Source organism: Erinaceus europaeus, chromosome 18, assembly GCF_950295315.1.
Source record: "Erinaceus europaeus chromosome 18, mEriEur2.1, whole genome shotgun sequence".
Taxonomy (NCBI): domain Eukaryota; kingdom Metazoa; phylum Chordata; class Mammalia; order Eulipotyphla; family Erinaceidae; genus Erinaceus; species Erinaceus europaeus.
Genome location: NC_080179.1, coordinates 25189762 through 25206159, shown reverse-complemented (window position 1 = coordinate 25206159; position 16398 = coordinate 25189762). Strand labels below are relative to the sequence as shown.

The following is a 16398-nucleotide window of genomic DNA, read 5'->3' as shown; positions in this document are numbered from 1 at the left end:
CCACATGATGGCACTGAGAACACAAACTGGGTAAAGAAAACTCCCTATGAATGTAAAATTCCTGAATATACGGATTTCATTTTTCAAGTATTTTAGTAATAACAACAGAAAATTTATAATATTAAGACATCTCTTGCTAACAGTTTAAAAGTAGAATGACTTTCTGTGATTTATAATCATTAAAGAACAGTTAATGTGAGTATATGTCTATTATAACACTTTTTTTCTCATTTATGATTGCCAAAGGAGCAGAATTGGAAATGATTTTTTTCTGGTTAATATGAATAGGTGAATTTAGTTGCAGAGAACTTTTTCAGCACCAGTGGGAATCACAAAGCCAAATCTTCAAAGACCTCTTGGAAATATAAGCTTTCTTCTTGCATCAACTTCCAGAGTCTTAGTAAGCGATCAACTTTGCATGGCAGAGTCATAATTCAAACATTAATTTGAAATTCTGCCAACATTTCAGTACTCCACTTATAATTTTATTAGGAAAATTCAAGAATCAGCTAAGTATTGGCTAAAGTCCTCTGATATCCATTCTCCCTTTGGAAAATGTAAGTAAAAGTTTATTCTATGATACACTAAAATGCTTTATATTATAGATCCAATTTTGGCTCTAAAAATAGATTTATTTATTATAATATATCATTCTCAAACTTTGTATAAAACTGGTAAAAGTAAATATAGATATCTTTATTAAATTTATAAGACCTCATATACATAAGTTTTTTAGAATGATATATATATATATATATATATATACTCAAAATATATTTTATATATCCTACCTATGTCTTTGGAATATATATATTTACATATATCAATGTCTTAATTTAACCATGTTTACCTGGTTGACTTCATAATATGATAAAATGCATGGCTTAAAAATGTGATATTTATCAAATATATATGAAAGATATATTACATATGTTTAAGACTGTGTAGGTCTTAGTAATGTCTATGCCACAAATTAATTATAAATAAGACTTGTACAATAAAAGAAGAAACAAAATGAGAATAATAAAAGCTGTAGAATAGGACATTTCCCCATTTTATATTTAGCTACAAAGCACTTACAGATTAAGTACATGCAGTTAATATTGATCATTTGAAAAGGATATGAATGTACCAAAATCTTAATAGCTATTTTCCTAAGAGGATTGAAGGGAGTTAAAATGTACAGGGCAGAGGTGGCACTGAACCGGAAGATGGCCTTCCCTTTATTCAATACTATAAAAGTCTGTAAGACAGGAACACAACATAGAAGTATAAAAGTATAAACCATTTAAACTCCATCACATACTCTGTTATTTATCAAAATACATCATTTCAGTGTTACAGTTTGTGACGTGTACCATGAAGATAAACTGTCACTGGGTCTGAATAAGAGAGCCATGACATCACTTACCTATTATCTGATACTTACCTGCAATTTTACCATGTTTAGGACACTTGGTTGAGAGGGGTTACTGTATTTTTTTTTAATATTTTATACTTTGGGGCTAAAAGAAAGTCATTAGTGGGTGCAGGTTTCATTTCTTTATAAAAATCATGAAATTCTACATTCTTTCATAGTGATTTCAACCTTGCGGATGCAGGATGCAAAAACTGGAAAAAATTAATTCTGTGAAATGCAAAAATTATTCAATAAAAACAATGCTGCTTTTGAAATAAATATTCTTTCAGTGTTTAGGCTTATAAAATAAACATTATCATTCTATTTGCAGTAGGAAATCCACTTTTGTGTCAGATGGATGTAATCCAAATATTGATTTCTTGAGTTTCAACTCCCTGAAGAGTATACATTGGCAGGAGTGCTAAATTCTGTATTGGGATTTCTGAGTTAGCTGACACATTGAATTCTAATCCCAACTGACTGTCTAACTCATGCAGTGATTTCTTAGCATAAAAGAAAAGCTCAGGAGTCAGGTGGTAGTGCAGTGGGTTAAGCACACGTGACGCAAAGCACAAGGACCAGCGTAAGGATCTCGGTTTGAGCCCCCTGGCTCCCCACCCGCAGGGGAGTCAATTCACTGGCGGTGAAGCAGGACTGCAGGTGTCTATCTTTTTCTCCTCCTCTCTGTCTTTCCTCCTCTCTCCATTTCTCTCTGTCCTATCCAACGACGATGACAACAAAAATAACTACAACAATAAAACAACAAGGGCAACAAAAGGGAATAAATAAATAAAATAAATATATAAAAAAAGAAAAGCTCAAAGCCCTGTAGAAAGTAGGATTCATAAATGTGAATAAATTTCCAAACATTAGACATATTTGAGAACAACTGACAATATGTAAACCAAAGATAAAACAGCAACACAGAACAGTGTGCCAAAGATTCAGCTTCAGTGTTCCTGAATATGTTTACTTCTATTCCTTCTTCTTCTTCTAGTGTTTGCCACTTCTATTCCAAGACACAAGAGGAGTGAACTCTTTCAGTGTGAAGAACATATATTGGGAAGAAAACTTTTTAGGTCTTTTTAACTTAAATCCACACATTATTCAAAAGAGTTTCTTTTCCCTAGTCATAGAAAGCATATCAGTCTTGATCATATTATGACATATCAAGCTTAACTTTATGCTAGTTCTACTAAGAACTATAAGGTGCCATTCCCTCTATTTAGTTTTCAGGGCATGTTGAATATATTTCTCGTCTATGTCTGCTCTACATTCAGATTTTTTTTCTTTTTAATTTAAGTAAAACAATCATTCCAAACCTTTTAACACTTTTTTTTTTTAAATAGCACCTCTTAGCTAGTTTGTGTGAAGAGTCCTGCATCAGGTGTATGAATGTGGGTTGGGTCCCTCAGCTGGTACTGGTCTACAAATTGTTTTTGGCTTGTTAAAAACTATTAACATTAATTGCTTATAAAAATGGAAGGTAGTCCAATAAACTAATTTTACATGATTTGAATATAGTGATAAAAGGTGTATGTTTAGGGGGTCTGTTTTTCATCCTAGTTTTCAGAATATGTTAATGATGACCTCACCTCTCCAATGGATACCTTAAGAAGCACTACTCTAGCTTCCACTTTATACTTTCTCTCTCATTTTTCAAGGACAATGAATGCAGAATATAAAGGAAACTGTATCACCAAGTCTGGTTGAAGGAGGGAAGAGTATTAATTGTGTCTACTGGAAGACAAATCACCTGTGCCTGCAATACTTACCCTTTTTCTCGGCTTATTTAACATTCCTGTTCCTAGTTGACATTGTGAAATCATAAAATGTGAACAGACTTGTGTAATGCAAATGCTTTTGCCCTAGGGAATACATTCATATGTGGTCACAAAAAGGCCCAGTGTAAGCTAACTCAGGTTTGACTATAGGCCACCTTACACAGATATGCCCTATGAATACTCAAAAATATAACAAGGAAAAAATCTGCTGGAATTGTTAGGGATTAATAATGATAGAACTAGTAAGACTATCTATTCAAAAAATATAAAACAGGGAGTTGGGCGGTAGCACAGCGGGTTAAGTGCACATGGCGCAAAGCAAGGACTGGTGTAAGGATCCCAGTTTGAGCCCCTGGCTCCCCACCTGCAGGGGAGTCGCTTCACAAGCAGTGAAGCAGGTCTGCAGGTGTTTATCTTTCTCTCCCCCTCTCTGTCTTCCCCTCCTCTCTCCATTTCTCTCTGTCCTATCCAACAACAACGGCATCAATAAGAACAACAATAAAAATAAATAAATAAAAAATATTTTTAAATTATTTAAAATAAATAAATAAATAAAAATATAAAATAGAAACTACTGACTGGAAAAGAAAATGAGAAAAAGTAATGATTCATAGGAGGCCTACAGAATAGATTTGATATAAAGGAGTAAGAAGAGGTACTGGCAGTAGAAACTAACTATTCCTTCTAAAGAGATGGTATCATACACATCAAAAACCATTTTTGTGGTCATATATATTTAGTTATGTATGTATTCAAATTTTATAGGGAAGACAATTATTTTGAAACTTTATATCTGTAATAGTTATGTGCACATTGTGTCGACAACTGACATTTGAATTTATAAATGCAACGAAAGAGGTTTAATTCTGTAGTAATGTATAGTCTGCTTTAATTTTTCACAAGACATGCAGATAGACAAGCTCTTTCTGATGAATGAATAGCTGACAATAAGGTCATCAGTAAGTGACTCAGAGAATTTCTTTTGTGAAGATTAGTGTTGGTGGCATTGAAGGAAGGGAAAAGTCAGCAGAGAATGTGATATAGTTAATGATAATCAAGTAACACTAGAACTTTCTGACTTACTTGTCCTCATTTTACATATGAGGACACATTCAAGTTCAAAGACTAAGATCTGAGTGTATCTAACTATATAAACAAATACTCTGTACTCTTAAATAAATTGATATTTATGAACTGTTTGATTCAGTGTTCTCTTCTCCACTTTTTTCAATGATATTTATTGCTCACAAGCCCTGATGGAGAGACACAGCTCTGAGAGGTCACACAGGGAGGACAAGACAGAAACAAGACTGAAAGGGAAGTAGGAGAACGAATCTTTTTTTTTTTTAAATATTTACTTTATTTATTTATTCCCTTTTGTTGCCCTTGTTGTTTTATTGTTGTAGTTGTTATTGCTGTTGTCATTGTTGAATAGGACAGAGAGAAATGGAGAGAGGAGGGGAAGACAGAGAGGAGGAGAGAAAGACAGACACCTGCAGACCTGCTTCACCGCCTGTGAAGCGACTCCCCTGCAGGTGGGGAGCCGGGGTTCGAACCGGGATCCTTATGCCGGTCCTTGTGCTTTGCGCCACCTGCGCTTAACCCGCTGCGCTACAGCCCGACTCCCAAGAACGAATCATTTTTAACTATGAGAACTGTTGGTTGCCTATTGTATTCAGTTCCTAACATTGTGCTCCTAACATTGTTATTTGTTTTGATGCCCTAAGTTTCCCATTCTGTCCAACAAGGGGGCATGGGGGCTCCTCAGTGTTTTCCTGCAAGACTGTTAATTATCAGCAAACCAGTTCCTTGACTGTGGAAATACTATTGAGCCAAACAGAAATGTTTACCTGAGTACAAGTCTGAGAAGTGGAATTAATTTTTTTCTGCCACACCCAACCCCCTGGCCAGCTCTAGGGAATTCTGCAACAGGATTCTGAAGGTGTGGCACTGCACCGTTTTTCAGTTATGATACAAGATATAACCAAGTTTATGACCTCAGTCATTTCTAAATGTATAATTCAGTGTTGACTTTTTAAAAGCACATATTAGAGGGGGCGCCGGAAGGTGGTGCATCCAGTTGAGTGCAAAGATTACCATACACAAGAACTGGGCTCAAGAGCTCAGTCCCCACATACAGCAGGGAAGCTTTGTTAGTGGTGAAGCAATGCTACGGGTGTTTCTCCGTCTCTTTCTCCCTCTCTCCTTTTCAATTTCTCTGTCTCTATCCAAAAGGGAAAAAAATATGAGGGCATATTAAATATCTTATTATAGTAATGTATTTTATCATCCTTTTATTAACTAGATAAAAATTTCATGAGGCCGGGTGGTGGTGCACGTGGTCGTGGCTGAGCGCACATGTTACAAAGTGTAAGGACTGGAGTTCAGTCCTTGAAAGATTTGTGAGTGGTGAAGCAGTGCTGCAGGTGTCTCTCTCCTGCTCTCTCCTTGCCCTCTCAATTTCTGGCTGTCTCTATACAGTAAATAAAGATAATTTTTAAAAAATCTATTAGTACAACTCCTCAGGATAATTTTTTATTATATTAAGTAAATTCAACATAAAAGTTGAACATTGTGGTAGTGGAAAAAAGACTGATCCAACAGCATTAAGCTTAAAACAAGTTTCTCTTCATAGCTACCCCAAGCTGTAGGAAATAGCTGAAATCATTTTAACATGTGACTTTGTGCTTCAGAACAAGTTGCAAAACTGTAGTGTTTTTTACTGAACTAAAACTGAGTTTCTAACATACTGCTTTAACCATGAATTTATAATACTGTAACTCCCATACATTAGCTATTTATTCAGTTTTCACTAACTCTTTATATGTGACTACCACAGTTGAGTAAAACTTATTGAAACTTAAATATATTAAGTTAATATGTTTAACCATTGCAGATATTTAGAAAATAGCATGAAACTTGTTTTCGTACAAAAGATCAATTGATTTTAATGCAAACGATGTGTATCATTGATACAATATCTGTAAAACTCTGTGCTTTGATTTATAAAGGAAACACAGATAATTAAGTCATGCATCCATGAATTTTATAAACAAATGCAAATTAAACTACCTTTACTAGTAGAAAAAAATTGAAAACAGAACTAGTTTCGTCTAAAGCAGAACTATCCAATAGAAATATTATGTGAACTATAACTTGGTATCAAGCTGTGTGATTTTAAATGTTTTAGTAGTTTTGTTTCAAATATGTAGAAAGAAAGAGGTAAAATTAATTTTAATAATGTTTTCTTTCACCTAATGGAATATCATTTGAGTAAGAAACAAATAGTATAAATTGTTGAGGTATCTCACACCCAATTTTTATGCCAATTCTAGGTCTTCAAAGTCTGAATTCATCACATTTCAAGAACAACTGGCACACACAGCTAGAGTCTACTGGGAAAACAGAATCAGATATAAACATTTGATTGAATTGGTAGATCACATGCTCTTTATTAGGTCTTCCCAGGTAAAAATCATTTCTGGTTTAAAAAAAAAATAAAAGAGCCAGAGAGTTCACCTGGAACATGTGTCTTGCCAGGCCCATAAGCTGACGTTAAGTCGCAAAACCACATGGGAATACCATGACATGTGGGAGAAGCTCTGTTGCAATGGTGTCACTCTCTGCCTCTGCTGCTGTTGATCTTTCTCTGAATAATAAAAAAGAAATTGACCTAGGAGTGATAAAATCATGTATGGGCAAGAGTTCTGGCTCCACAAAATAAATAATTAAGTAGATAAAAACCTAGGGACCAGAGTAAACAACCTAGGTATTTAATTGCTTAATGATGTGGATAGCAACACTGGGGAAATACAGGTAGGATTTATTTTAATTTATGTAGTAATTAAGAGTGAAGTCTACGAAGCTGAGTATGTGACTCAAAATCTGGCTCTGCAGACTTTCAGCAGTGAGATTCTGGGTAAGTTACTTAAAACTTTTTCATAACATGTTGGCTTTTTCAGAAAACAAACAAACAAAAACTCATAGAGGTGTTGTTAAGATTCTGAGGTCAATGTTTTGTGCTTTAAGACATAATTCAGGTGCTCTATAAAAGCAAGGGCTGTAAATCTAGTTTTGTTAGTGATTTTTCAAACTACCCAAGTTATTAATGATAAATCATATACATGGATTAAAACCTCCGAATCAGTTAAAAAGCAACACCAAAGTGAAGTCACCAACTCTGAATAAAAACTAGAGTTAGGAGGCTATTTGGGTTAGAGCTCAGGCAAGTCCAGGCATCCTATCATATATGGCAATGACCAGACAAGTTCACCAAAAGAAATTGAATCTGTGCCAGCAATTAAAGACTACCTACCTTGAAATTAAAGGAATCATTGCTTGATAAACTTTATATCAATCAAAACTTTACTGGATGAAAGCCTCTTGGCTGACCAGAATGCAGACTATCTTACATTTCTGTGTCTACAAACACTGCATCTTCCTTCCCCTTCCGTCCCCCTCCATGGGGGTTGAGAAAACAAATGTAAGGGCATAATTTGAGTGCTTCTGCTTTGTTCTGTGCTCCCCACAGTAAAGTCCTAAATATTATTATTATTTTATTGATTTAATAATGATTGACAAGATTATAGAACAAGATGAGTACAAATCCGTACAATTCCACCACCAGAGTTCCATATATATACACACCCTATGCTTCCCATTGGAAGCTTTCCTACTCTTTATCTCTCTGAGAGTATGAACCCAGGACCATTATGGCATGCGAAAGGTTGGAGGTCTGACTTCTTTAATTGCTTCTCCAAAGCACCTAGAATCACCAAAACAATCTTGAGGAAAAGAAACAGAAATGGAGGCATCACTCTCAGATCTTAAACTATACTGTAAGGTCATCATAATCAAAACAGCCTAGTACTGGAACAAAAATAGGTACACAGAATAGGGGAACAGAATTGAAAGCCCAGAACCAACCCCTCACATCTATGGACATCTAATTTTTGATAAAGGAGCTCAAAACATTAAATGGAGGAAGGAGGCTCTCTTCAATAAATGGTGCTGGGAAAACTGGGTTGAAACATGCAGAAGAATGAAGCTGAACCACTTTATCTCACCAGAAACAAGAGTCAACTCCAAATGGATCAAGGACCTGGGTATTAGATCAGAAACTATCAAATACTTAGAGGAAAACATTGGTGGAACACTTTTCTGTCTAAATTTCAAGGGCATCTTTGATGATACAGACCCAATTTCGTAAAAGACTAAACAAAATAAACCAGTGGGACTACATCAAATTGAAAATCATCTGCACAGCAAAAGAAACCACCAACCAAAGAGAGCCCTGACAGAATGGGAGAAGATCTTTACATGCCATATATCAGACAAGAGGCTAATAACCAAAATATATAAAGAGCTTATCAAACTTAAAAAAGCAAATGACCCAATTCGAAAGTGGGAAAAGGATATGAACAGAATATTACCTACAGAAGAGATACAAAAGACCAACAGACATATGAAAAATTGCTCCAGGTCACTGATTGTCAGAGAATTGCATATAAAGACAACAATAAAATACTACTTTTCTGATGTCATACATCAGAAAGGCCTAAATTTCTGAACAAACACTTCTTTATTAAAAAATAGTAACCTGGCTACAGTTTATTGTTCTATGAAATTCTTTCTCTTGATCCAACAGGGAACTAACTAATTATGTTGTTGTAGTTTCATGGAAACTGCAATTATGAATCTGTACTTGTTACTATTCAGTAATCTCTTTTCTCTGGGTTTTTAGAAAATGATCTGTTAAGCTGTTAAAATTTTTACCCATAGGCAGAGACGAGATGGGAGACCTGAAAACAGCAAGGAGACAGACTCCCCCTCTTCCCCAACTGATTCAAATTCTGAGAATTCTAAGCAGCAACAGGATTTTCAGGCCTATAGGAGATAAACTAAATTTTTTTTCTAGGTTGAATATTGAATATAAGATATGGTTTCCTGGGGGTAGATAGCATAATGGTTATGCAAAGAGACTCTCATGCTTGAGGCTGCAGAGTCCAAGGTTCAATCCCCCACACCACCATAAGCCAAAGCTGAGCAGTGCTCTGGTTAAAAAAAAAAAAAAAAAAGATATGGTTTCCTAATTTCCTTGCTAAATATCCCCCATCAACATTTCTTTTAATCTTGTGGTCATGTTATTTAAAAGAAAGTTTTAATCTAAGTCCAAATTTATTAAAAATTATCAAAAGGAGGGCTAACTCCAAGTGTACAAAATGTTCCTGCTCTTAAAGTAAAAATATTGGGAACAGCAAGTAACATATAAGTGTTAGTAATGTTTATAAACAATATAAAACTATAGATCGATCAAACTACTAGGGTCTCATTTATTTCTTTGTCTATTGGTTATAAATTGTAGGTAGATTTAAGACAAATTTTTCCTTCTTTCATGGCTCACTTGGAGGATGGAAAACTTTCTTATAAATTCTCTACCTGACTCAGAATATATATGTTCTTTTTCCAGTCTGAGTATTCTGTCTACCAAAAGCTTTCATGCTTCAGACTCTGAGGTCCCATGTTTAATCCCTGGTAAAACCATAAACCAGAGCAAAACAAGGGTCTAGTAAAAAGGGGAGAAGGGAGAGGAAGAGGAGGAAGTTCAGAAAGGGGGAGAGAGGGTAGAAAGAGTAAGTAGAGAGGAGAAAGGAGTAAAGAAAGAAAGAAAGAGAGAAAGAAAGAAAGGAAGGAAGGAAGGAAGGAAGGAAAAGGAAAAGAATGAATGAAGGAAGAAGTGGAAGGGAGAAAGAAAGAGGGAGGGAAGGAAGGAGAGAAAGAAGGAAAGGAAGGGAAAGACAGAAGGAAGAAGAGAAGAGGAACAAGAAAGAAAGAAAACTGTGGGCCAAATATTTTTCAGCCTTTTATCTTCAGCAAAATTCATACATGTCGTACATTATGGTAGGCTTTTTTACTTTTCACTAAACTGCCATTGTTTTATGAGTAACATTAGCATCTTGATAATATTTCTGAGAGAGATTGGAAGGTGATAAAGAGTGAAAAGAAGGGGAAAATAAACTTGTAGAAGCCAAATATAGAGCCTTGGATGGATAAAAGAAAAAACCCGAGTGACTGGAAATTCTAGAGGAATAAAAATTGTGAAGTAGTTACTGTCCATTACAACAATTCATATATACATGGGTTTTAAATTACCACTGGCTTCTTTAATTTTCTACTAAATTACTTTGCAAGAAAAAAATTCCCTAATACCCTAAACAACTTCTTCTACCTGGTAATGCAAATAAAATCTCCAGGAGCAATGGCTGTTGTATGCTTCACATTGGTTTGGTCTCACCACCACCCCACCCCCCCACCTCTGGGAGATTGTGGTTTAGCCCCTGCTAGGTTCGCGCCTCTCTTTCTCCCCTACCCTACATACTGAGAGAGTCCCTCTCTGCCTTGGGAAGAGAAAGACGGAAGAGCACATGTTTGCCCGCTGGTGAATAAAGATTAAACTGCGTTCTCAGCTCAGCCGTGTGTCTCTGGTCGTCTCTGTTACCTGCTGGTGAAGCCAGCCTGGTTAAAACAACAAATGGCAGTCTAGGCATGAATCTGATATTATCCAGCCTAACACACACACACATACACACACACACACACACACACACACACACACACACACACACACACACACACACAGAGGAACTATGCATTTTTAGAGAATAGCTGATGATAGAGAGAATATTTGTTTTTAAATTGTCCATAAGGCAATCAAGAAACGAGTACATTTTAAAATGTATACATATCTGCATTCTGTAATTAACAGACATTCATTTTCATTGCAGACCTAAAATACCTCGTTCTATTTCCAGTATACTGTCACACTGTCAAAAGGATATTTCTTTCCATGGTACTAGTGAGTCATCTGTAATTTTAAGAAGAACATGAGAGAGGAGAAGTTTTCTGTAATAAAGAGTAGGTGAAGAATTTCAATGTATAGCCACATGGTGCAAAATCAATCCAAGCTATGAAAGGAAACTGAAAAAAAATAAGGAAAACCAAGGTGTGTTCATGAGATAAAATGTGCCTTGCCACACAGTTAAAATAAATAAACAAACAAAAGAAATTCAGCTTAGAGTGATGTTATTAAGACCACTGGATCACAGTATGGTATAGAAAATTCTTATTGTATGCTGGTAGTACTGTCATTTTATTCCTTAGGTTTTACTCTTGATTTCTGAAGGCTTAAACTAACATGAAAATCTAGTGTTTCTATGCATCAGAAATGTTCATGAAATGGTGGTTACTATTTCCTCTACCACTAAAATATAAATTATTATGTATTAAACTATTTCATTCATTTTAGTGGAAACTTTTTATATTTTACAATCTGTACATTTTGAACTGGGGTAGAGAAGACAGAAATATGTGGACATATGCTATTGGAAAAAACCCAACATCAATGTCACTTCTAAATTCACTGCCATTATCCTTGTAGAAATAACAGAGAGCTACAGTGGGCATGTAGTCCAGGTCATTTCTGGTCACAGACACTTATATGCATACTACTATCTTTATCTAATGGATAGCTTAACAATTCTGCAATTATTTTATGGTGGGTTTGCTTTGCTTATTCTCTATATTATTGAGAAATTAACTAGAGACTTTGTATTTATTGTTGTAAATGAATGAAACTTTACAGATGTCACTGCACTGATGTCTGCATACTATTATCTATCTAAAATACAGCATAAAAATTCTGCCAGCATTTTTATGATATATTTGTCATGCTTATTATTGTACTTCAGAGAAACCTTCTAGAAGTCACTAGGCAAACCAAACAAATGTTTGGCTATACCAAATAACTCAACACGATATATTTTCAGTATTAGTAATATTGGGGAAATATTGGGATGAGAATAAATTCTATTATGACATTTCCACTACTGGACCCTTAAGCACTGTTTTAAGATAACCTCTCAAACATCCAAGTCACTAAAACAACATTAGTCACCAAATAGCAAGATGAATTTTCATTATTTGAAAAATTGAGCTTAATCTAAGAATTCTAACTTTATTATAACAAGTTAACTTGGAATTTAAGTCTATTTTCAATAGCAATATAATCAAACTGAAAAGAAAATGTAATATTAAGAAACATAAGGCCAGGTGGTAGAAGAACTGTTTGAATGAACACATTATCATGTGCAACGACCCAGGTTCAAGCCCCTGATCCTCACCCAATAAGTGGAAGCTTCATGGGAGGTGAAGCAGGAATGCAGGTGTCTCTTTTTCTCCTCCCCTCTCTACCTCCTTCTGCCTAATTTCTCTCCACCTTATCAAATAAAAAAAAGGATGGATGTCCACAAGGAGTAGAAGATTAGTTGTGTAGGCACCAAGCCCCTGCCATAACCCTGGTGGTAGTAAAAAACAAATTAAACAGGCAACTATAGAGAATTTCAACACATGAAAATAGAAAAGAAAGAACTTGCAAATGTATAACTCAACCATGTATCCCAAGAATGTCATTTTTTAAAGGTTAAAGTCCAGCAAAAAGTTTCATCTGTACTATTCCTGAATAACTTACATTAGAAGACTTGCTTGATGTTAGTACAATGTGAAAGCAATGGATGTGCCTTAGCTTGGAGAACACTCTTTCCTGATAACAACATTCTTCTTATCAGGTTGTTCTACTTACATACTGTGATTTGTAGCAAAATTTTTTTTTCCTTTCTCACACAATGTGAATTAAAAGATAAGGGCAAAGGATGTTAAAGCCAGTTTGAATGTGAACTTGACAAATTTTATAAAGTTTATATCAACACAAGAATCTGGCTGACTAGTCATTCCATTTTAGTTTGTCTTTTAGCCATAGTTTTAAGTTCTCTTCTAAGTATTTGAAAGGGTCTGCATAATTTTATTTTCCATTTGCCATATACTTTCTAACATATAATTTATTTATTTAACTCGATACTCAATGGACTACTTTGCCTAGGGACATTTATCCCAAAACACTTATCAGTCTGAAATTCTTTAGTTTAAATAAAAAGATTGATTGAATGATCTGGTTTCTCCATGAATCATTATCCTTGTTAACATGCATTAATTTGGTCTCTCTTAAAATACTATATATTTTAAATTATAAATAATGACACAACATATGATGAACTAGATGGTTGGTTTTAGTCCTTTTTGATGAAGTGACAAAGTGGATGTTTTTTTTATAATTTTTAGATGACTGTTACTGGATTGATGGGATTAGACTGTCTGGGCATAGCAAAAAGGCTAGCTGAAGGTAAAGTCTTCTAATCCATTATGAGAACAGAACAGCATTTCATAAATTGGATATGCACAATGACTATATATAAAATAACATACTATGCTATGAATGATCTTCCTAGTATACACTGAAGTCATCACTTTTGATGAAATTATATTAAATTCAGTGTTGTAATAACTGGATTGGCTGTATTTTTACTTTCCTTATACAAATAAACTCCTACTGGTTTTTTTAAATAACCCCCTAGTGGGTTGTTTAATTTACATCTTAGCAAATTAAAATACTTTCTAGTGAACCAATTTAATGATAAGGCACTTTTTTCTTTATTTAAATGGCAGTTATGAAATGGACAAGTTCATGTCTTACCAACATTTGATGATATTAAAAAGCAAAGTTAAACAAAATAAAGTCTTTGGAAAATGATTCTTTTAGATAGCAACAGAGAGGCAAAAAGAGAGTGAAAGATACCACAGCACCAAAGCTTTCTTCAGTGTGGCAGGAGCATGGGCCTGGACCCAAGTCAGACATATGGCAAAGCAGCACACTATCCAAATGAGCTATTTCACTAGGCTTAAAAGTGATTCTTAATCTCTTCCTCTGCTGTAAAATTAATGTCAGTTTTTAATGGGAAAATGCATGACATTAAACTGAAAAAATCTAATAAAATAAAAAAACATAGTACGTAGTCATCCTTTTATGAATTTTTTTTTTTACTTCAGAAACTATAGCAGTTAATGGCAAATGATTTTCAAAAGTATCCTAAATCCAACAGTTAAAATTTCCCAAACTTACGCATTTGACAAGGACTAGTTGCAAATAGAATTGTGCAAGGACAAGTAGAGTCCCTAGCCATTTTAGGGTTATTGTAAGTCCTAAGTTCAATTTAACTTTTTCATTTTCTTAATTATAATCTTTATGTTTTCCACCAGGAGTTCACAAACATTAGAGAGAGGAGATAATGTTAAATTTAATATAAAATTAAAATTTTATTTTATCTTTTTATAATTTTCTTTTTGATCTAGTGAAATTGTAGTGAAAATGAAAGGTTAGATGCTTAATACTATTTATTCATTTGAAGTACGGATACAGAAATGGCAGACATTCAAAAATTATTTATAGATTCTTCAAAATATTACTTTCTATGAACTCTTGCCAAAGTCAGTACATTTTAAAAAAGAACAAATATCTATTAAATGTGTAGTTTATATAGGAATGTTCTTTTTACTATAGCATAAAACTTTTCAAATAATTATTTGACTGATTATTTATAACATGATATTCTGAAAATAGTCATTGTATCAAATTCTGTTCCATGAGATCTACTACTAATATTTTTGAAATTTTGTAACTTGTGATGATTTTAGAATTTTAAAGTGCAAAATACACATGAAATTCCATAGTTAATGCACTGTCTAGGGAGAATCTTTGAGTGCATTAAGGTAAACTGCCTATGATTCGCATTTATTTTTATAGGTATCTGTCATGGCACATTTTGAATAGCTCTACCTACTACAATATGATCAATATATTTCCCATAAACATAGGAATCTGCAAATGTACTTTATTTCAGAAGACTATTTATGACTGTGTTAATTCAAGTAGATGATGCTGTTGTGACAGTCCAAGGGATGCAACAGGCAACTATCAGTAAATATACCTGATGTAAAAATAACTCACTTTTTTATTGATATAATATGGGTCCAGGTCCTCCAGTGGCTCTGACACCATTCCTGGAGGGATGTCTCCATAAATAAAAGGAAGGTTCTTTCCAGCTTCCAAGTCACTATTTGGCTTTGGGCCATTTTCATCATCATCTTTCTTGTCTGGCTTGGGATTCTTAGCCTTTTCTTCTGCAATGCGTCTTTCAATAGCCGCAAGAGATTCTCTGGTGAAGAAGTTGAAGCTGTCAGGTCCCGGTGGTACAAGCACTGTTTGCTCCATCTTGTCATCCTGCACATTTTAATTACCATTTACCCTGCATATGAAAGCCCTAACAAAGAGAGAGAATGTGGATGTTTTAATGTGATCTTAATATCTACAAAATCTTGCCATGAAATATGAACTACAGAATCAAAATTTTGTTTTCAATTAGAGTGAAATGCAGTTACTACATATTTTTAATAAACATTTAACATTAAATCTAACCATATAACATATTTTAAGTGTATAACATAATGTTACTAACAATTAGTACAATATTGAATAGCAGATCTCTAAAACTTACTCATGTTCTATGACTGAAATTTTATACCAAATGAAAAATCATCATTTCCTCCTCCCTTCACTTTCTGGCAGCAACCATTCTATTTTCTGCTTCAGTGGATTTGGTTTAATAGACATGCTTTCTATCTCAGATTTTGCTACATATTCCAGGTTTTCTAATCCTTGTGCTCTGTTGACACCGAAACTGCTATAGTTGAGTGGTTCAACAGTAGTTTTAATTAAAGTACATTTAGCTAAATACCACTGTGTCCCTAATTGTCTATTCACTATCTGAGTCACCCAGAAAACTGCCTCCCCATAGAGTCAATGGCTCTCAGTACACAGGCTATAGCAAAAAGAGAATTGTTTGTGACAGGATCTGAAATTCAACCCTCTAGTCAGGACGAGTGGCTCCTGGTCAAGCTGGTCAGAACAGTTCACAGCTAAGGTAATCAGTCTTAAAGACGACTTAGATAGCCACTGCTGTTCTAACTGGTATTCTTCTATGTTTTGAGATTGAAACATTAGAATGGTGGCCTGCTCCTATCATTAGCCATGCTAAGTTTGGCATACTTGGATACATACAGACAGAGGTAGTCCAAAATTTAACCAATGCCACTAAAATGAAGAATGAGACTAAGATAAATATTGAAAAAAAATTATTAGAGTTGTATTGCAGGTGGTAAAAGATAACTATAAGTGCAGGCAGCAGGAGCATTCTCCTTTTTGGGAAAAAAAATCATCTGAAAGGAGAGAGGATAACTACAAACCCAATAGGAACTGAAATGTGTTTT

General features: G+C 34.5%; 1 protein-coding gene across 1 annotated transcript in view; it reads right to left on the bottom strand.

Annotated features, from left to right (window-relative positions):
* Positions 1–16398, bottom strand: part of SCN1A (sodium voltage-gated channel alpha subunit 1) — a 162008-nt gene that overhangs the window by 67515 nt on the left and 78095 nt on the right. The window contains exons 2-3 of the mRNA XM_060177778.1: positions 15080–15392; positions 1125–1243 (exon numbers count right to left, since the gene is read on the bottom strand). Coding sequence (XP_060033761.1) covers positions 1125–1243; positions 15080–15343 — 383 coding nt within the window. The 5' untranslated portion in view covers positions 15344–15392. The remainder of the gene's footprint in view (positions 1–1124; positions 1244–15079; positions 15393–16398) is intronic.